At 39.2% G+C, this 23102-nt stretch overlaps 1 protein-coding gene across 1 annotated transcript in view; it reads right to left on the minus strand.

The window, feature by feature from the left end:
* Positions 1-23102, minus strand: part of LOC150078195 (cyclin-dependent kinase 17-like) — a 251117-nt gene that overhangs the window by 62266 nt on the left and 165749 nt on the right. The window contains exon 13 of the mRNA XM_090385304.1: positions 8753-8999. Coding sequence (XP_090241430.1) covers positions 8753-8999 — 247 coding nt within the window. The remainder of the gene's footprint in view (positions 1-8752; positions 9000-23102) is intronic.

The raw sequence follows: 23102 nt of genomic DNA on the forward strand, positions 1-23102 counted from the left end.
TAATGATACTGGTATATCCAGCTCAATGTCTAAGTTTGCAGATGATATATAGGTTGGCAGGGTGGTTAATGACAGCAGTAACCAAGGTATGCTACTGCAACAAGATCTAGAAAAATTAGGCCAATGGGCTCAGAAATGGCAGCTGAAGTTTAGCATTTACAAATGCAAGGTACTGCATATGGGTAGCAGTAATCTCAGATTAACATACCAATTATGTGGTATTACACTCAGCATAGCAGAAAATGCAAAAAAGATGTTGGAGAGTAACTGTACAGACAGATATGAAGTTCTCTAAACAGTTCAGAAAGGCTGCCAGGGCAGCTCATGGGATTTTGTCAATGATATACAGGAACTCTGCTAGCAGAGGGTAAGGAGGTGATTATTCCTTTATACAAAGCCATGACAGAAATGGCATGGCCATTTCTGTCATGGCCTGCATCTTGTGTACTGTATTGCAGGTCTGGAGTCCTCATTTTAGGAAGGATGTAGACATGCTGAAATGGGCAATGAGAATGGCGATGAGTAAGGCAATGAGTAAAGTAAGGCAATGAGAATGGCGAGGGTTTGTTTGTTTGTTATTTGGTTTTTAGGAGCATTAGCAACTAAGACCATATTGCTCCGGGATATGCGGTGGTCATTCCCTGACCTTTCCACACCCTCCGTATTTGGTGGTGACGGGCTCGACCACCCAATGGTGCCCAATGGCGAGGGGAACAAGGGTGCTCTTACCAAGAAAGGCTTCAGTTCTGCAAACTGCAGCATCCGGAGACTAGGCAACTGCAAAGTGCTCTGTTTGAAATGTTTAAGGCTTTGAATGGATTGAGTAAGCTCAATACTGATGGCATTCTTCCTTTTGTTCAAGTTCAAATTGAGGAAGGATGGTTGCACAACAGAAGTGAGGAAAGTGTACCTTTGGTCAGCATATCGATAGCTGATTGTTGAAACTAATTTCATCTGTTGTTGTGAATGTTGGTAGTTTGAATAAATTCATAGAAGAACTAGACTTACTATTGTTGGAGGGAATGGGCAGGTGATGTTGTAGTTTTTTTTTTTTGCTGATGATGAAAGAAAGCTTGCTTTTCTGCACCATATGCCACTCCTAATACTATGAGCACAATAAAAGTGAAACATCATAGTCATAATAGCAACTTTTTTTTTAATGGAAACATAAAAAGCTCCCAGAATTTTTAACTCCACTGGTTCCTGAATATTTCAAATTAATTTTTTAAGAATTTTCTTATAGGTCAATGGCATAAGCATCTAAAAACAATTTCTTCATAGAAGCAATAGTTATTTTCTAAAAAAAAATTGTTTTCTATTAGCATTCATCCAGTTTTCAGCAGCTAGCATCATACATCACACCCTTATAAAGACACCTTCTTTACAATCATTAGTATAGAATAAAGAAGTGAATGAGAAAATAAGTTTTTTTAAATTCTGATCAAGTATCACTGGTTTGTGCTCAGGGTGTGAGAACTGCACCATGAATTTTATTTAAATATTAGTGGGGAAGGTGTCATACAATATAATAACACAACCTATATCACTACCCCCAAGCATAAGAAAAAGGCATGGGGAATACTTCAGTACCTGTTTATAGAGAAAATGTATGCATTAATTTGATATGAATTTAAATCCATTAGTGCCAAATTTCATTTAGCAACTAGGTGGCCACAAAAGCAAATGCACCATATCAAAAATTGCCCTTATGTCTATAACAAAGCTACCACTCATTCCAAATGCATTCTGCAAGAGCATGCTTTTTACAATAATAAATGAATATGGGAGAAATGTTTGCCAAGAGACCGGCGGAATTACTTAGCAAGTACAGGTCACTGTTGAAAAAAAGCCGTGAATTAGGGTTGAATTTGAAAGTGTCTGCAATTCTGCCCAGACACGATAGGAGGGAGTATATGATGAGAGCCGTGTCGATCAATTCGGCCCTGGAGGGATTGTGCAAGGCTCAAGGGGTAGAATTTTTTTCAGCTTGGACTGTACTTGTTAACAGGAGAGACTGCTTCTACAGGGATGGGATACACTTAAATAGAAAGGGTGCAAGAATTTTTGCTGATGCTGTCGAGGCAGAGTTAGGTGGGTCGGAAAACTGGTAGTTGGGGGGGGATACAAGGACTAATAGATTAACAGCACTGGCAGAGGTGGAAGTGATTCTTGAACTGCTTCTATTGAAATGAGCAGAAGCCTGAAAAACAAGATGAGGATATTTCAGAGACTGCTGGGAGTCATTGCGGTACAAGTAAACACATGGGTTGTGTTAGGGTAGCCAAGAATAGAAACAGGTGCATGTATACCTGCGTGTACACCAATGCTAGGAGTTTGGTAAATAAATTTGATGAATTTGAGGTATTGCTCAAAACATCAAAGGCAGATATTGTTGGGATATCAGAGACGTGGTGTCACACAGATATAAGGAATGCGGAACTGGAATTTGGGGAATACAATGTGTATAGAAAGGATAGACAGGACACGAGGGGAGGAGGGGTTATGCTATTAGTTAAGAAACACAAAGTCCAAGGAAGTGAAGCCAGTCGACATTGATGGACAGGGCAGTGTCGAGTCAGTTTGGTGTGACATAAGCATAGGGAAATCAAAATTGCGAGTAGGAGTGTGCTATAGGCCTAATGACTCTGATGAGTATAATAAAATATTGTACAGGGAAATAGAGTGGGCCAGTAAATCAGAGTCTTATAATGGGGGATTTTAATTCCCCAGATATTGACTGGAATTTGTGGGTTGGTCATTCGCACACTAGCAAGGCTTTTGTGGATTTATTGGATGATTGTTTTCTACATCAGCATGTTCGAGAGGCAACAAGAGGGAGTAATACTCTTGATTTGATTATCAGTAGTGATTCATCATGCATTAAGAATCTGCAGACAAATGAACCACTAGGTAGCAGTGATCACAGTGTGTTGAAGTGGGATTTACTCAAGGAGGTAACTACCATCAGAGGTAAAGGGAAGGGTTTTTGTTTTCGTAAAGGCGACTATGATAGTCTGAGACAGTATTTAAATTCTATACAGTGGGACCAACTGATGATGTTACCAACAGCAAACTCAAAATGGGAAGCATTCAAGGAACTAATCTTGGAGGCTACCAGGCTTTACATACCAACTAAGAAATATTGTTCAAGGTTTAGGCCTAAATGGTTGTCAGATGAACTGATGAGACATGTGGCAGAGAAAAAAAATGCATGGGATACATACAAATTAATGGGTGACATGGAAGCCTATGATAGATATAAGTTGGTCTGTAACCAAGTCACAAAGGAGATTAGGCAGGCAAAGGCAGACTACGAAAAATCCTTGGCAAAGGATGCAAAGAAAAACAGAAAAGAGTTCTTTACCTATTTAAACTCAGGAAGGAAAGGGATGAATCAGATTGGTCCACTGGATATTGATGGTTCAACAGTTGAGGATCCTGCTCAGGTGGCTAACAATCTAAACGAGTATTTTGCATCTACATTCACGCATGAGGAGTTATTCAGGAAGGAGAATGATGTAGGTAAAGTAAACATTGGCAGTGAGCTGGATGATTTCATAATAACTGAGAGGAAAGTGGAGGAGAGATTGTTGAGGATAAACATAAAAAAGGCACCTGGGGTGGATGGGATCTATCCAGTTATATTAAAGGAGGCAGCAAAGGAAGTAAGCAAACCCCTAGCCATAATTATGAGAGCTTCTTTGGACTCAGGGGAGGTACCCATAGACTGGAGATGTGCAAATGTAACCCCCAATTCACAAAGGAGGATCAAAGGCTGACACAAGTAATTATAGACCTGTTAGTTTAACTTCTGTTCCAGGTAAATTAATGGAGGCACTGGTTAAAGAAGCACTGCAGGATCATCTAGACAAGAATTCAGTTATAGCTCAGATGCAGCATGGTGTTGTTAAGGGCAAGTCTTGCCTGACCAATTTGATTGGATACTATGATGTAGTCACAAAAGAACTGGATGCAGGGAATAACTTTGATATTATATATTTGGATCTTAGAAAGGCTTTTGATACTGTTGCACATGGAAGACTGCTGCACAAATTGGAGCAGTGTGGCATTGGAGGCAAATTGCTGCTATGGATAAGGGGATGGTTGAGTGGTAGAAGACAGAGAGTGGTAATCAATGGACACTGTTCATCGTGGACTAATGTTATTAGTGGAGTTCCTCAGGGTTCAGTGTTGGGTCCGTTGTTGTTTTCGGTGTTTATGAATGATATTGATGATGGGATATCAAGTTTAATGTCCAAGTTTGCAGATGATACAAAGGTTGGCAGGGTTGTTAAGGACACCACTGACGCTATGCTGCTGAACAGGATCTGGAAAGGTTGAACAGATGGGCTGAGAGGTGGCAAATGAAGTTTAACATTGACAAATGTAAAGTACTACATATGGGAAACAGTAACCCCAGAGCAACGTATTAACTCTGCGGTACTACACTGACAGTGGTGGAGAATGAAAAGGACCTGGGGGTAATTGTGCAGGCAGATATGAAGTTCTCTCAGCAGTGCAGACGAGCTGCAAGAGTAGCTCATGGTGTCTTGTCAATGATATACAGGAATTTTTCTAGCAGGGATAAGGAGGTGATTATTCCCTTGTATAAGGCAATGGTTAGGCCACATCTTGAGTACTGTATACAGGTCTGGAGGGTACAGAGAAGGGCAACAAGATTAGTGAATGGAACAACGGGTTGCTCTTACGAAGAAAGGCTTAAGTTTTGCAAATTACAGAGTCTGGAGACTAGGCACCGGCGAGGTGATCTGATAGAGGTGTATAAGGCTTTGAATGGTTTGAGCATGCTCAATGCCAATGGGATTCTTCATCTTGCTCAGAATAATCAGCTCAGAGGGCATAAATTCAAATTGAGGAAGGACAGATGTCGGATAGATGTGCGGAAATTTGCCTTTGGCTAGCGGGTGGTTGGTTGGTGGAACCGACTTCCATCACTTGTTGTTGAAGTTGATAGCCTAAACAAATTTAAGGCTCAACTGGACAGGTATTTCGAGCGAACGGAGGGGTGAAATGGGAGTGGTGTTTTTTTTTTTTTTTTTGGCTGATGCTGAATAAGCTTGCTTTCTTGCATCATATGCCTCTACTAATGCTAATGGTAAAAGGCTTATGGCAATTTCTTATGTCACTGACAGTTACAGATAAAGTAAAACAGTCCCCAAAAGAAACCAACATATAACCTTTAATTGCACTTGTATTGTCATTGTGGGTAAAATATTTTATTACTGTGATAGAAATTTCGAAATGCTCTTAAAAGGTAGACAGTCTCAGAAGGTTCAGAAAAAAATCTTTTCCAATTAAACTTGCAGAAAAACAAGTAAATTTCTGAGTGTTTTTTTTTTTTTTTTTTTTTTAAACCAGTGCAAGGTTAAATGTTCAAACCATCAATCTATCTGATGCCTCACACTATCTACTCTTAATCTGCATGCAATTCCAGACACTATTTCTTATTATTGGGCTATTAATCAAAATATTTCTGTCCATGATGGCTGAAACCACAGTTCCTCATACAATGAAACTTCTTTTAAATCCGCTCATGTTTACTGCACATTCCCATCATAGAGCCTTTATTTAACCTTATGTAACTTAGTACTGAAATGACATATTTTGTTCTTTTATTTGTGAAATTATGGGCTATTTTTTTCAAAACCTATTTCATTTAAATCCATTAGTGCCAAATTTCATTTAGTGACTAGGTGGTCACAAAAGCAAATGCACCATATCAAAAATTGCCCTTATTATGTCTATAATAATAATAATTATTAGCTATATGGTGCAAGGAAGCCAAAGCTTTTGCTGCACAAGCAAAAAAAAAATCCCCAATTTACCCAGAGAGAGAAAGAGACTTCAGTATAGAGAAAATGTACAAATGTTTGTATGCATTAAAATTCAATTCAAAATTCCAAAAGTTAGGAGTAACATGATATGAAAAGATTTTCAATATGCAGCCTGAAAAAGCAGAAGCATTGGTTTACACAGCTAGTCTTGTAACAAGCAGGAAATCATGTAGCAGCAGGACTGCCACTGACACTAAAGTTGTAGTTATATGAGTAAAACCTTAAATTGATAAACATTAAGGGGTGGGGAGTTTTGAAATATATTACTTAAATGGAGTAACACAAAATAATTAACAATAAATATGATAAAATGTTAAATATGAAAATGTTGTGTCCAATTTCTAGACTATCATAGAGAAAAGAACATTATTAAACCACAAAACTAGTATGGCAATTAAGGTTATACTTGGCAAGGTACAAATCTGATACTTGAATACCAAGATACTTTAACATTCAAAATAAAATTCATTTAACATAAAAAAAAAAAAAAAAAAGACCGCCACCTCTAGCAGTGCAAATGCACAACTCTCCAAACAAGGAGATGCACCCTCAAACTCAAATGAAGATTACCACATTATGATTAATAAAACAAAGGGGGGGGGGAGACACGTGGACTACTTCAGCGAAGATCAGCCCTTACAAATTCCAAAGTGATCATATTTGAGTCACTGACTGCTATCCATCAAAGTGCCAATGGCTGTCCCTACACAATCCATACACACAGAACAGAAAGTATTGAACTTGTAGAAGTTGTTTCTACTCCATGAACAATTTTTGAAATGAATCGTATTTCCTTGTCTTTAAAGAAGACCATAAATAGACTAAACAGTACTTACAACCTCTTGTTAATGCATTATTATATTCTCTTATTTTGCCATTGTAATTACATAACAATAGATCTCTGCAGTAACACAGGCCTTTATCATTTAATCAGCTGCATATTAAGTTTTAAGGTTGTGCAGAAAAGTTTTGTTGAGAGAGTTAAATATGGATCTGATCACCTTCAGTGAAAGTTATGTTCATAAAAAGTTAGTTTGCAAGGATAATTTATGGTTTGAAAGGATCAAATTTTTCTTCTGGATTAAAATGGAATTGTGGCAAACTGCTTGTTAGAGAATTCTAAGTTTAATAAAAATTTCTCAACTAAAGGTATTGTGTGTGTGTATGTGTGTGTGTATTGGCACATTAGCTGCCATGGCTATAGTGTGCCTACTAAAGGTATTAGTACACTCTCACCTGAAAGTTTGGAATTACAGCATGTGACAACAGTTTTTGTTAATTTATTTGAAATTAACCATGATAATGAAAAGTTTAATATAAAAACACACTATTAAGCACTGACAAATTTACAGCAAAAAAAATAATAATAATAAATATATATATATATATATATATATATATATATATATATATACTGAAAGAATTAATATTAACAGCTATACTTCTTTTTCATCAAAATATTCTCCATGAGATTTTATCACTGCCTCACACAGATGTGGCATTCTGGTGACCATCCACCTGCCTGAACAGTTTCTTGTTGACATGATAGGTGTAAAGCTTCGTGCCATTTCTGCCAGATACACACCCTCCTGTCTGCTCGAAATAACTGGAAACAGGACTCATCGAACCAGGAGACCAGTCGCCAATCATCCAAGGTCTAGTGCTGATGTTCTTTTGCCCAGTTGAGGCATAGAGTCCTGTGTCATGATGTTAGCAATGGGACCCTGGTGGGTTGATGGATCCCATAACCTATTGTGGCTAATGATTGCCTGGTGGTCTTGGTGGAAATGTTTCTGGCACCTCCCTTGTTGAAGTCGGCGGTGAGTTGTGCCACTGTCTGGTTGGCTAAAACAATGCGAGACAGACATCGACAGCCACGTTCATCCACCACCGCAGTTCGTGATGAAATCATGTTCTATCATGTTATTCCAGAAATGGTGTATTTCTGATATAACCTTGATACTGTCGAATAGGGATAGTGCAATTTCTGCACCACATCCACACGTGGATGTGGTACAGAAATTGCACTATCACTGCCCATCGCATGGGTCACCCATTATCATCCCTCTGTCAAAATTGGTTAACTCACGACGTTTATCCATACTAACATCGAATTACCGTCTATGTGAATGCAGTGAACCATACCTGCTAAGTAGTGGGTTTGTTCGCTAGTGAGAGAGGTGACAACATCGCATTGCCCCAGGAACCAGGTATCTCATGAATTCTATCCTTTCAGTATACACAGTTGGTACATCAATCTGGGATTACTGCTCCCCATATGAAATACCTCGCATTTGTTAATATTAAACTTAAATTACCACTTCTCAGCACACCTGCCTAATTCGTCTAGATATTGTTGAAGTAGCATACCCTGATTACTGCGATTAACTACCCTGTCAACCTTCATATCATCTGCAAACTTAGACATTAAGCCTAATATGGCTTCATCGATATCATTAATAAATACAGAAAACAACAATGGGCCCAGGACTAAATCCTGGGGGAAATCTGCTAATAACATTAGTCCATGAAAAGCAGTGTCCATTAATAACTACTCTTTTCCTTCTCCCACTCAACCACCCCTTTATCAATAGCAGCAAATTTATCTTAATGCCACACTGCTCCAATTTATATAGCAGTCTTTTATGTGCAACAGTATCAAAAGCGTCATTATTTCTGTTCTGTATCTGGATTGTGTGTGGGCATCTGTTGGTACTCTGCTGCATAGCAGTCAATGACTGAAACAGGATTCTTTTGGAAATCACAAGGGCTGATATTCCCTGAAGAAATGGTCCTTATGGGCTTCCTGTTTTTATTTTATGCAATATGAAAATAAATCTGATGCAATATGAATCTGATTTGATTTTAAGTTGTCATGAAATCAAGTATGTACTTACTTTTAAAAGCTTGGCTAGTAAGTCTAACCCTTCTAAATCTAACTGAGGCACCCTAGTCACAAGTGGTTCAGGATCATATACACGAAATTTGTAAGATAAAAATTCTTCATTAGAAGTGATTCCTTTCCATGTTTCTTCGGTGGGAGTACCAAGACCATGAAATATCAAGTGAAGCTCATCTTTGATTGTGGAACCTGGAAACAGAGGTCTACCACTTGCCATTTCAAAGAAAATGCACCCAACACCCCTAAAAATTAAACAGATACAGAATTCTTTTTAATTGATGCTGATATTTGAAGCAGAGCATAGGCTATGAGATAAATGGACTAAACACTATACACATTGAGGTGTTAGTTTATTTACAGAACAACCTACAGCTTTAAACAATAATATTTTGGATGTTTCAGATAAAATTCTCTTACCCATCATCAGCAATTAAAAATTAAATTAATAATAATCCATTACCATGTCATATTCTCACAGAGAGAGAGAGAGAGATAAAGTTTTTGAATTTAGCTATAAAGACCATCTATTAGCTATCCCTAAACATTACAGAATCAATATATTATTATATATTTTAACAAACATGAAAAATACATTTAAATTCTATATTTAACAACCATATATCAAAAAGCTCCACCTAGTATCAGAGCAAAATGATATTTGATTGTTGATAGTAATTATCATGGTGATGCATTGCTATCAAAGATGTATCGCAGATTCTTCTCACATATTACAGGAAGTTGCCCAGGAAATTTTTACTGCCTGGTAAAGAATTACTTCGACCAGGGACATCAAGTTATACTGAAAAGAGGCACATGGTAGAAAGGGCTGCCCATGGGTGGATCTATCCTAGCAACTGCATTTAGAAGTTTGGTGTAGCACGACATGGATGGAGCTGACATCACAGCTTATGCAAATGATCTTGTGTTACTGACTGGAGGACAATCTATAAAAGAGTTGGAGGAAAAGGAGCTCAAATGGAATTCCCTGATTAAGCTAGTGGTCCCTGGACAGAAATCAGAAGAAATGCTGCAAAGGGGGCACCGCAGCATGACGAGATCATCCATTGACAGATATAGAGAAATCTCCCTGAGATATGTCAGACAGACAAAATACCTCAGGTTATGCCTCAAGGCTTGCCTGGGTATGATTGTACATGCCAAATATCTTGAGGAGAAAGCTACATTGCTATATATATCAATCTACAGAGAGACATTGGGGAGAGATATCTTCCCTTAATTCGCCAATGTCTACATTCAGATATTGGGGAATTAAGGGAAGATCTCTTCAGCTTCTGTATGACAATGTATTCCAGCATTCTTCTGGAGCTTGGGGGAGCCAGAGTAACACAGTCATTTGAGTGAACTCTCCTCCTAGTTGCCACCTGGGCTTTTGCCCATATACAACTAGTTCTCAACTGTGTACTGCAATTGTAACCATATTCCGTAGGTTAGTATATATTAATAAATGCAAAAACACAACATCAACTCAAACAAACAAGGAATGACCATTTGGCCTCACAGCAGAGATGACATCCCACCATGAGGATGGTAGGTCGCCCTATCCAGTGATCTATACGTGCAAAAACCTTCTTAATAAATTCAACAAACAGGCCGAAATATTCCTTATTACAACAGAGCTCCGCCAAAGTGGTATGAGGCAGAGAGAGAGCAAGCGTCCCTCTCTCCAGCCTCGCTCGAAGGTCCAGATATTGTAGAAAATCAAGGACAACGTGAAGGCCGGGTTCTGGCTCTGCAAAAGAGCATAATTCTGAGGCCAAAAGTGCCAACTGGAACAGCCTAGACCTCAGGCCACGTCTGGTCAGAACACTGCAAGCTGCCAGGCCAAACCAGAGCCATGGCTGCCACTGGCTCATAGTCTGAACAGAGGAAATAAAGATATATAGATGTTGTCCTTTCTCAGAATTGGTCCACTGATTTTGCTGTATGGCCTCCAATTCATCACTGATTCTCCTCAGCTCTGATGTTATATCCACGACAAAGTAAAAATGTATAATGTTTATTGTCTAGTGACACTAGGGGTTTCCCCTACAAACCGTCAAGTATATAAATGCCAGAGATAGAGTAAGTATTTCTGTTAGTTTGCATAGTGTAGTGTGGGGTTACGTTGGTCTGTTGTTCCTCCGGCATTTAGCCGCCAGGGCTCCTAATGGGAGCCTGCATTTCCATCCACTGCCTCGGGTACAGCAGAAGAAAGACTATCGTGGGTGAATCCTGGACTGCATGTGAGCTTGCCAGGGAGGGTCCCAGTGTAAAAAAAAAAAAAAAAAAAAAACCACCTCTAGAAGGGGAAGACGTGAAAGGGGTGACAGTGGAGGGAACAGAGTAAGAAGGTTAGGGTGAATGATAGGAAGACTGTCCACCAAGAAGTAGGAAGTTAAAAAGAGCAGAGGGGCACCCCTGTGGAAAAAGTCCATCATCCACATGAGCAGAACAGACAAGAAAAGTAAGTAAAAGATTTGTGGTGGTAGGGTCCACCAGGCAAAAAATAGGGATGGGAAGTGGAGGAAGGTAGTATGGATAAGTTGGGAATAAAGCACAGCGCTAGAGTGCCTTATGTGGGCAGAGATCTCACCGAGGTCAGTGGTTCCCTATGAATAATCCCACACCAGCCAGTGTCAGCATATCTCACACCATGCCACAAATGAGAGGGAATGGAGTCAATGCAGGAGGGTTCCATGTAGGTTGCTCCCACTGCAGTATAATTTGAAGGTGGCCCCTGCTAGAACAACACTTATGAGAGCTTCCTTGGACTCAGGGGAAGTACCCATGGACTGGATATGTGCAAATGTGACCCCAATTCACAAAGGAGGATCAAAGGGCAACACAAGTAATTATAGACCTGTTAGTTTAACTTCTGTTCCTGGAAAATTAATGGAGGCACTGGTTAAAGAAGCACTGCAGGATCATCTAGACAAGACTTCAGTTATAGCTCAGACACAGCATGGTTTTGTTAAGGGGAAGTCTTGCCTAACCAATTTGATTGGGTACTATGATGCAGTGACAAAAGAACTGGATGCAGGGAATAACTTTGATATTATATACTTGGATCTTAGAAAGGCTTTTGATACTGTTGCACATGGAAGACTGCTGCACAAATTGGAGCAGTGTGGCATTGGAGGCAAATTGCTGCTATGGATAAAGGGGTGGTTGAGGGGGAGAAGACAGAGAGTGGTAACCAATAGACAATGCTCATCATGGACTAATGTTATTAGTGGAGTCCCTCAGGGTTCAGTATTGGGTCCATTATTGTTTTCTGTATTCATAAATGATATTGATGATGGTATATTAAGCTTAATGTCCAAGTTTGCAGACGATACGAAGGTTGGCAGGGTTGTCAAGGACACTACTGACACTATGCTACTGCAACAGGATCTGGAAAGGTTCAGCAGATGTGCTGAGAGGTGGCAAATGAAGTTTAACATTGACAAATGTAAAGTACTACATATGGGAAACAGCAACCCCAGAGCAACGTATCAACTCTGTGGTACTACACTGACAGTGGTAGAGAATGAAAGGGACCTGGGAGTGGTTGTGCAGGCAGATATGAAGTTTTCTGAGCAGTGCAGACAGGCTGCAAGAGTAGCTCATGGTGTATTGTCAGTGATATATAGGAATTTTTCTAGCAGGGATAAGGAGGTGATTATTCCCTTGTACAAGGCAATGGTGAGACCGCACCTAGAGTACTGTATACAGGTCTGGAGGCCTCATTTCAAGAAGGATGAGGAGATGCTGGAACGAGTACAGAGAAGGGCAACAAGATTAGTGAATGGAACAAAGGGGTGCTCTTACAAAGAAAGGCTTACGTTTTGCAAATTACAGTGTCTGGAGACTAGGCACCGGCGAGGTGATCTGATAGAGGGGTATAAAGCCTTGAATGCTGATGGGATTCTTCCTCTTGCTCAGAATAATCACCTGAGAGGGCATAAATTCAAATTGAGGAAAGACAGATGTAGGATAGATGTGAGGAAATTTGCCTTTAGCCAGCAGGTGGTTGTTTGCTGGAATAGACTTCCATCCCTTGTCGTGGAAGTTGATAGCCTAAATAAGTTTAAGGCTCAGCTGGACAGGTATTTCGAACGAACAGAGGGGTGAAGTGGATATTTTTTATTTTTTTTTAATTTTTTTTTTTTTGGCTGATGCTGCATAAGCTTGCTTTCTTGCATCAAATGCCTCTTCTAATGCTAATACATACTAACCATTTATTGCACTCAATATACAGCTGTCATACTAATAATTACACAAGTACACTTTTTCCTTTTCTTTTTTTACACAGTGAGTGAGTGAGTGAGTGAGTGAGTGTGTGTGTGTGTGTGTGTGCGTGTGTGTGTGCGTGTGTGTGCGCGCGTGTGTGCGCGCGTGTGTGTGTGCGCGTGTGTGTGTGCGCGTGTGTGTGTGCGCGTGTGCGTGTGTGTGTGCGCGCGCACATGCGTTTTTCAAAATGAAAAATCAGTTCCGTTCAGTTACTATTGTATATGTAGTATAGGAAATTTGTATACGTCCAATTTCAAACCAGTCTGTATCTCCAAATGTTGTTCTGACAGTTGCTTCTTGATTGGCTTACAATGATCTTATTAGCTCAACGAAGTGTGCCAGTACCCCCAATTCTATCAAAGAATTCCACAATTTTGTGTTCAACACAATTTCACTTGGATGCAATGCAATGATGAGCATGGAAAAGATCTGGAAAGACAAAGATGTCAGCCTTACAACAAATATTAGAATGGTTAATGCTATAGTGTTTCCCAGAACAACTTACGGGTGTGAAAGCTGGACAATGAAAAAAAGCAGAAAGAAGAAAAATTGATGTTTTTGAACGCGGGTGTTGGAGAAAGCCACTTCACATACCATGGACATCGAAAGTTATGAACAGAGAGGTTTTGGATCACATCAAGACAGAAACATCACTGGAAGCTAAGCTACGATTGACATATTTCATTCATGCAATGCGATCCAATTCATTGGAAAAATCAGTAATGCTAGGAAAGGTCAGTGGAACAAGGAGAAGAGGTTGGCAAAGAACACGCTGCCTCGACACCATCAAGTGTGTGAAAGACTTGAAAGAAGCTGTTGAAGACCGGACAGCATGGAGGCAGTGCGACCATAAAGATTCCGAAAGTCGGCTGCAACTGAACGGATGAAAACAACATTTTAAACCTTCTAGCAGTTAGAATGTTTCAAACTTAAACATAAAATTGTGTTTAAAAAAGTTTGTGATAAAACAGCGTCAGTTAATTCTGCTGTGTTGGGCACAGGATTGGAAACAATTCACCCCAACATTCTTATTCTTTCTCAATAAAAATCACCATTTTTTTATATGAAACAAGCCTTTTTATCATCTTACACTGGCTAAAACCCTAACTTTTAAATCTGAAATATGTCAACAGGGAAAGAAACAATCTTCGACAGTGCTATTGAGTAGTAACATGGATGATGGTGAAAAGTTCTCAAGATGTTTTAGAAATATTAGATAGTTTCATATGAAACAGAAAACAAATTCAACAGCTTGGATGACTTCCAACAACTGAGAAAAAAACCAAACAATGTTCAAAGAGGGAGTATATTTCTGAGAGAAGAAAAACTGCCTTCATCATCATCATCAAGTCCAGATCATTGTATTCTTTCTCATTTGTAGGATATAGAAATTAATTTGCCCATAAATATGATATCCTTTCCAACCATTAGATCAAGGGTCATACAAAACCTTAAATCTTGTTACTACAAACCATTATTGCAAGCTCCAATAACTCTGCTCGACACACCCACATCCACAAAAGTTAGAAATAACCATAAGTGAAATGATTGCAAATTGTTTCGGTTATATTGGATTTAAACATTTTATTTCAGAGCAGGATAATAGTAGTAGAAAAATAAACGCACAGGGCGTAATAAACTACGAATTTGAAATTCACTACAGAACTGCCAGTGTATATACACAAAATATTGTGTATATGCACTGGCAGTTTGAACTACAACAGTGTAAAAGGCATTGATTTAATTGTATCTCATATATAGTACTATGTACACCATTTGGCATCTCTCATATTGTGGAATTATACTTCACAACTGGGTTGGCACCAAGGCTAGGCCAATAAGCCTTGAAACTGTGCCAACTGGGTGGTGGTGGTATCCTCTAAGAATAAGTAACAATAGTCTTCTACATTGGTGAAGTGTTACTTATTCAAGGTAGTGCAATATCATGGTAACGTGTTGTGAAGGTAGTCACAATATGAGATACAATTAAATCGATGCCTTTTAACACTACCCTTGTAGAGGGTAGTAACACTACCCTTAAGTTTTTACCCTTGTAGTTCACTACTACAAACAAAATATTGTGTATATACACTGGCAGTTCTGTAGAGCAGGATAATGAAGCAAGTTTGAACAAAGTTTTCATGGAGAATGACAAAAGGCATGAAAAAGCCAGTACTTTATTTGAAACAATGCATCAAAGAATGCTGTACAAATTAGAGCAGTATGGCATTAGGGTCAAGTTATTGTTAGGGATAATTGAGCATGAGCATACAGAGCGGTTATCAATGGGAACTGATCTTATTGGATTAAATGTTATTAGTGGAATCCCCAGGGTTCAGTGATAGGCCCATTTTTGTTTTCAATATTTATTAATGATATTTATAAAGGCATAACAGGCTTAATGTCTAAGTTTGCAGATGATACTAATCCCAAAATAACATACCACTTTGGGTACTATAGTCAAGTTGGTAGAGAACGAAAAAGAACTGTACAATCAGACATGAAGTTCTCTTAGCAGTGTAGAATGGCTGTTAGGACAAAGCTCATGCGGTTTTGTCAATAAAAGTGGTTTTTATCCATTTCAGAAGTACATCAATCACAGTTAGAGACTAAATTGAAGAGGGTGAACAGCTTCCACATTGAGAAAACAGCAGTGATTAATTGCTGTTTTCCAAAACTTAACTTAAGTCACAATATCTAAACAGTAATATTTAGTCCAATTTTAACATTGAATTCAACAATTTCTGAACAAATAGGACAAAAAAAAAGCCCAGAAAACTGCCTAAACCTAAAAATAATCAAGATAATGTGTTATGATCACCATCTCTTGAAAAATACTGGAATTGTCATGTTTAAGTTCTTCATCTTTTAGTAATATGAAAAATATATGCAAAGAAAGATTAAAGAACTGGAAACATTTGGATATTGAAAACTCTTGCATTCCTGCAAACTGACAACAATAAAGAATAAACATAACTCCAGCTTTTCTTCATCTTACACAACTTTTCAAGGTTCTCAACATTTGAAAACAAGCATATCATACCTATATGATATGCTTGTTTTCAATTTAATGACTAACTCCAGAATATGGCTCAATGGCTCATAAAATTTAAAATACCTTCATTTTAGAGAAGGAAATTCTCAGTGCTGTTTGAGCATCAGCTCCAACCTGTGATTATTCCAGTTGACATGCTGTTACTACTGTTATTCGGAGATGCATGTTGCATACTCAATCTGCCTATTTCTTTGACAGCCATCATAACTGACATTTTTTATAAAACCTCCAAACATGAAAGGTATTAGAACCTATAGTACTTAATACAGTGCTTGGGTTGGAGGTTGAGAAGACGAAAGAAGATAAAGAAGAAGAAAATGACAGTTGAATGAATAAATGAGGAAGATGAAAAGTTGGTTCTGTGAATTTGAAGTTGGACAGTAAATGGATGTTGGTTGGTGGTGACACATGTTTGGACAATTTTGAAAGAGAGAGCAGGAATTATAGAAGCCAATTCAGAAGAACAGTGTCCAGGGAAGTAGCTGTAGAAAGCGAATGCAGCAGAAACAGTATGTATGTCTATGAGACAGCGAGTGGAGAGACTGTTAGAGAGGAGTCATTAATTAACGTAACTGCTCTCTTCTGAATGGAATCTAGAAGCCTGAGACAGGTTTTGGGGGCGCTGACCCAGATGTAGGAACAATATTCCATGGTAGGGGAGATTTGCCATTTGTACAGAGTGAACAGCTGTTTGGAAGAAAAGTAATGCCAAAAGCAAAACAGAAAATCAAGTTTTTTAGATGCAGAGGAAGTAATATTTGTAATGTGTTTGTGCCAAGAGAGATTAGAAGTCAGAGTAATCCCCTTTGGAGTGTCAACAAAGATAAGCATAGGAGCAGAAGAATCCTTTTTGCAAGATAACACAAGATTGAATTTTAGAAGGATTGAAATCAACTAAGTTGTCTTTGCCCCACTGGAGATCAGCATTTAAGATATTGGTAGCGGATATACGAGAAGTCGAAGCTGATTGAGCAGGGCAAGGTTTCTCAAAATGGAAAGTGGAATGCAATGTGCTCTCATCGGCAAAACTATGGATAGGATTTCCAGTAAATGGAAGGTAATTAATATATAAGAGGAAAAGAACTGAACCTTGGGGGACACCACAATTAGCGGAGAAGTTAGAAGACAGAGAGCCACCTATCATCACCCTCAGTAAGCAGTCCAAGAGAAAACTGGATAACCAATTTCCAAAAACAGTTGGCAAACCATAAGATGGACGCTTGTTTAGAAGACCTTTATGTCAAACATGATTGAAAGCCTTTGAGATGATAAGAGCAACTGCTTGTATTTCACTGAACTTTACCATTGAATTTGTCCATAAATGGGTAACATAAGCCAGAATACCACCAGTGGATCGACACTGATGGAATCCATACTGGCGATTGTTGATCAGATGGAAGGTTTCTAGGTAGTTTAAGAGTTGGCAGTTAATTGATTTTTCCATTAATTTAGAAAGAGTAGAAGTAATTGCAATGGGAAGATAATTGAATGGGAGGGATTTGTCACCCTTTTTAGGAACTGGTTGGATATGAGCACTGTTGCCGGATTGGAAGGGTGAGTTTGGGCATTCTGTTTATCACTAGTATTGCTAATAGTATGTTCAAGTAAACTCCATATGCCTGTAATAAGAAAACATATGTAATAATCTGTCAAAAATGCAAACAGCTTTAACAGTTAATTTAACTGTTTAACTGTTAAACTGCTAGCTTGGGAGGAGACAAAAGACTAATAGATTAACAGTAGCCACTGGCAGAGGTGAAAGAGATTCTTGCACTGCTTCTATTGGAATGAACAGAAGCCTGAAAAACAAGATGCAGGATATTTCAGAGACTGCTGGGAGTCATTGTGGTACAAGTAAACACATGGGTTGTGTTAGGGTAGCTAAGAATAGAAACAGGTGCATGTACACTTGTGTACACCAATGCTAGGAGTTTGGTAAATAAATTTGATGAATTTGAGGTATTGCTCAAAACATCAAAGGCAGATATTGTTGGGATATCAGAGATGTGGTGTCACAGAGATATAAGGAATGCAGAACTGGAATTTGGGGAGTACAACGTCTACAGAAAGGATAGGAAGGGAGGAGGTGTTTATGCTATTAGTTAAGAAACACACAAAATCCAAGCCAGTCGACATCGCTGGACAGTGCAGTGTTGAGTCAGTTTGGTGTGACATAAGCATTGGAAGATCAAAATTGAGAGTAGGAGTGTGCTATAGGCCTAATGACTCTGATGAGTATAATAAGAAACTGTACGGGGAAATAGAGTGGGCCAGTAAATCAGAGAGTCTTATAATGGGGGATTTTAATTTCCCAGATACTGACTGGAATTTGGGGACTGGTCACTCACACACTAGCAAGACTTTTGTGGATTTATTGGATGATTGTTTTCTATATCAGCATGTTCGGGAGGCAACTAGAGGGAGTAATACTCTTGATTTGATTATCAGTAGTGATTCTTCATGCATTAAGAATCTGCACATAAATGAACCACTAGGTGGCAGTGATCAGTGTGCTGAAGTGGGATTTACTCAAAGAGGTAACTACCATTAGGGGTAAAGGGAAGGGTTATTGCTTTCGTAAAGGCAACTACGATGGACTGAGACAGTATTTAAATTCTATGCAGTGGGACCAACTGATGATGTTACCAACAGCAAATTCAAAATGGGAAGCATTCAAAGAACTTATTTTGGAAGCTACTACGCTTTACATACCAACTAAGAAATATTATTCAAGGTTTAGGCCTAAATGGATGTCAGATGAACTAATGAGACATATGGCAGAGAAGAAAAATGCATGGGATACATACAAATTAACACGTGACACAGAAGCCTATGATAGATACAAGTTGATCTGTAACCAAGTTACAAAGGAGGTTAGGCAGGAGAAGGCAGACTACGAGAAATCTTTGGCAAGGGATGCAAAGAAAAACAGCAAAGAGTTCTTTACTTATGCAAACTCTAGAAGGAAGGGGATGAATCAGATTGGTCCACTTGATATCAATGGGTCAACTGTTGATGATCCTGCTCAGGTAGCTAACAAACTAAATGAATATTTTGCATCGACATTCACACATGAGGAGTTATTCAGCGAGGGGAATGCCAGAGGTGTATTCAACTCTGGCAGTAAGCAAGAGAATCTTGTAATAAATGAGAGTAAAGTGGAGGAGAAATTGTTGAAGATAAACACAAGAAAGGCATAGCCATAATAATGAGAGCTTCCTTGGATTCAGGAGAGGTACCCACAGACTGGAGATGTGCAAATGTGACCCCAATTCACAAAGGAGGATCAAAGGTTGACACAAGTAATTATAGACCTGTGAGTTTAACTTCTGTTCCAGGAAAATTAATGGAGGCACTGGTTAAAGAAGCACTGCAGGATCATCTAGACAAGACTTCAGTTATAGCTCGGACACAGCATGGTTTTTTTAAGGGGAAGTCTTGCCTGACCAATTTGATTGAATACTATGATGCAGTCACAAAAGAACTGGATGCAGCTAATAACTTTGATATTATATACTTGGATCTTAGAAAGGCTTTTGATACTGTTGCACATGGAAGACTGCTGCACAAATTGGAGCAGTGTGGCATTGGAGGCAAATTGCTGCTATGGATAAGGGGATGGTTGAGTGGTAGAAGACAGAGAGTGGTAATCAATGGACACTGCTCATCGTGGACTAATGTTATTAGTGGAGTCCCTCAGGGTTCAGGGTTGGGTCCATTATTGTTTTCTGTGTTTATAAATGATATTGATGATGGTATTTCAAGCTTAATGTCCAAGTTTGCAGACGATACGAAGGTTGGCAGGGTTGTCAAGGTCACTACTGACACTATGCTGCTGCAACAGGATCTGGAAAGGTTGAGCAGATGGGCTGAGAGGTGGCAAATGAAGTTTAACATTGACAAATGAAAAGTACTACATATGGGAAACAGCAACCCCAGAGCAACATATCAACTCTGTGATACTACACTGATAGTGGTAGAGAATGAAAGGGACCTGGGGGTGGTTGTGCAGGCAGATATGAAGTTCTCTGAGCAGTGCAGACGGGCTGCGAGAGTAGCTCACAGTGTATTGTCAATGATATATAGGAATTTTTCTAGCAAGGATAAGGAGGTGATTATTCCCTTGTATAAGGCAATGGTCAGGCCACACCTAGAGTACTGTATACATGTCTGGAGACCTCATTTCAAGAAGGATGTAGAGCTGCTGGAACAAGTACAGAGAAGGGCAACAAGATTAGTGAATAGAACAAAGGGGTGCTCTTACAAAGAAAGGCTTAAGTTTGGCAAATTACAGTGTCTGGAGACTAGGCACCAGCGAAGTGATCTGATAGAGGTGTATAAAGCCTTGGAATAAGAAAGTGAAAAAAGCAACAAAGAACAGGAGTAAGTTTAGGAGCATAGGTTTTTGAACAAGTGGAGAAATACCATCAGGACCTGGAACTTTCTGAGCATCACAATTCGTCAAAATTCTTCTGACATAATTTTGACCGAAGACCACAGGAGGCATTGAATGGAGCATGTCGGGAATGGTGGGAGGTGTTTTACCAAGATCATTAATACATGAGTTGGAAGAAAAATGGGATGCTAGCAGGTCAGCTTTATCCATGGCTAAAATGACAACAAAACCATCTGGTTTTGACAGAGGTGGAGCAGAAATCAGCAAAAGTTACAGCCAATAGCTTTTGGCAAGAGACCAGAATGCTCGGCTACCATTAGGGCAAGAAGCAAGTTTTCTACTCTTAGCCTGTTCAAAATCTAGTTTGGACTGATTAATAACTGCTTTACAATTGTTGCAAGCTTTGGTGTAGGCATAAAATGAAAACAAGAATTGGAAACAAGCCAATTACGATATGCAATGTTCTTCCCTTGAACAGCCTCAGCATATTTTTTGGAAAACCCAGGTTTAGATAAAGGACGAGATTTTAAAGTTGAGTGTGGAATAAAGGATTCTATTCCTACAAGAATAATTTCACTGACACGATCTGAGCAAACGCTGACATCACAAGTTTTGAAACAGTAATCCGACCAAAGAAAAGAAGAAATCTTGCAGGTCATCCCATTTTGCATTCTTGTACTGCGAAACAATGAGGTTGGAAATAGCCATGCGATAAAGGCTCCATTGGAGAAGAGACAATCACCAAGTTGTGATCTGAAGTGCCTAATGGACCTCTCACTTCGACCGTGTACTTAGAAGGGTTGTTTGTGAGAAAAAGATCAAGCATGTTGGATGTATGATTAGGATTGTCCGGTATTCTTGTAGGCAAATGAATAATCTGTGCAAGGTCATTAGTAATTGTAAAAGCCTCAGCATCTCGACCAGCTGGGTCAGTGTGACTAGTAAACGGAAGCCAGCTGGAGTTGTGAACATTAAAATCACCAAGGAAAATTACCTCACTGTTAGGTAAGTTGGACTGGAGAAAGTCAAGTTGCAAAGAGAGGAAGTCAAAGAGCTCCAAGTGATTAGTGGACTTGGGAGAATGGTAGAGACAACAGATGAATTTGACACAATGAGGTAGAGAGATTTTAAGCCAGAGAAGATCGAAAACAAGAGATTCCAAATTACCAAATTTCTTACAGGGAATATCGGAATGGACATATGCACATGTACCACCTTTGAGGCGAAAGGAATCATACAGCAAATAATTTGGGCAACTGAGATGAGCAGTAGTTGAATCTCACTGATAACTGAGATTCTGTCAGAAAAAGTACATGGGATTTGGCAGACTGCAAGTGGAAATGGACATCATTGAGATTAGAATTGAGACCACATATATTTGTGAAACAAACTAGGAAGTGTTTTGGTGGTTTAGATCTTTTCACAGATAAGCTTACTCTATTAGTTTGACAATTCGTGGCATATTCAATTGTAAGGAAAAGTGGGTGGGGGCGATATACTGTATGAAGTAATGAAAATTTTGGATATGGTGTACACATGGTAAGAATATACCCAGATCCTTGACATAACGTGGCCTCGACAATGCCCCCCACCCCGCATACACACTACTCGGACTCTCTCCAGTCACTATCTGGCAGAGTAGAGGTAGCAAGATTATACACTAGCTGATCTGGAAGCCTCCTAAAGAGTTACCAATAGGTTCTTTCCGGTGTACTAATTAGCAGCTGGTCTGCAAACACCATTTTAGAGCTATACTCTTGAAATGTACGGAAGATTGGATCTCGCCACGATGTTCATCATAACCTCCAAAGTTATCAGTCATCAGCATGATGGAAGAGATGGGGAAGGGTCGACCGGAACTAACATGGGTTCCACCACTTCAAGCCTTCAATAAGCAAGGTAGTGGTATTGCACTGGTTGATGAGAGTCATCTACCACCTAGTATTGCCTGGTAACAGGGGCAGCATTCCTTTATGTGGCACCAATGTGGTGTGGGCACTACATCTCAACCCCCTGCTTACATGGGTTCACACCTGGGTGGTCCCCACAGTGTGCTTGTGCATGGAGATTATACCCAGGATTACTAATAGTTCCACCATCATGAAGGTGAAAGCAGAGGATTTGGCTGTCAAAGACCATCTTGACTTCGCTGAAATTGGGTCCACTTGACTTGAATGTCACCCGAATATCAGTTCCATCAGTATTTTAGACTCCCGGGTAGCAAGTACAGCTTGTCTGGCATATCTGAAAGAATGTTTTTGGAAATAATTAAAAAATAATTCTTTATACGAATAGTTTATATTCTTTCTTAATTTCCTGAATTCATAGAAGCAGCATTTCACAGTCAGAAAATTGTATAAAAGATTTACTGTATTTTCCAACAGTTAACTCTCCTCTGGCCAAAAGCAAATTGATGCACAATTATCCTGCAACCATCCTTCCTCAATTTAAATTTATCTCACATTATGTATGTTGTCTGAGCAAGATGCCTTCAACATTTAGCTTATTCAATCCAATCAAAGCCTTAAACACTACAATCAAATCTTGCAGTTGCCTAGTTTCCAGACACATACAATTTACTGAACCGAAGTCTTTCTTGGTAAGAGTAGTCCCCCTTCCACA

The sequence above is a fragment of the Mastigoproctus giganteus genome, chromosome 11 (genome assembly GCF_048544385.1).
Source record: "Mastigoproctus giganteus isolate SK-2022 chromosome 11, ASM4854438v1, whole genome shotgun sequence".
In the NCBI taxonomy this organism is placed as follows: domain Eukaryota; kingdom Metazoa; phylum Arthropoda; class Arachnida; order Uropygi; family Thelyphonidae; genus Mastigoproctus; species Mastigoproctus giganteus.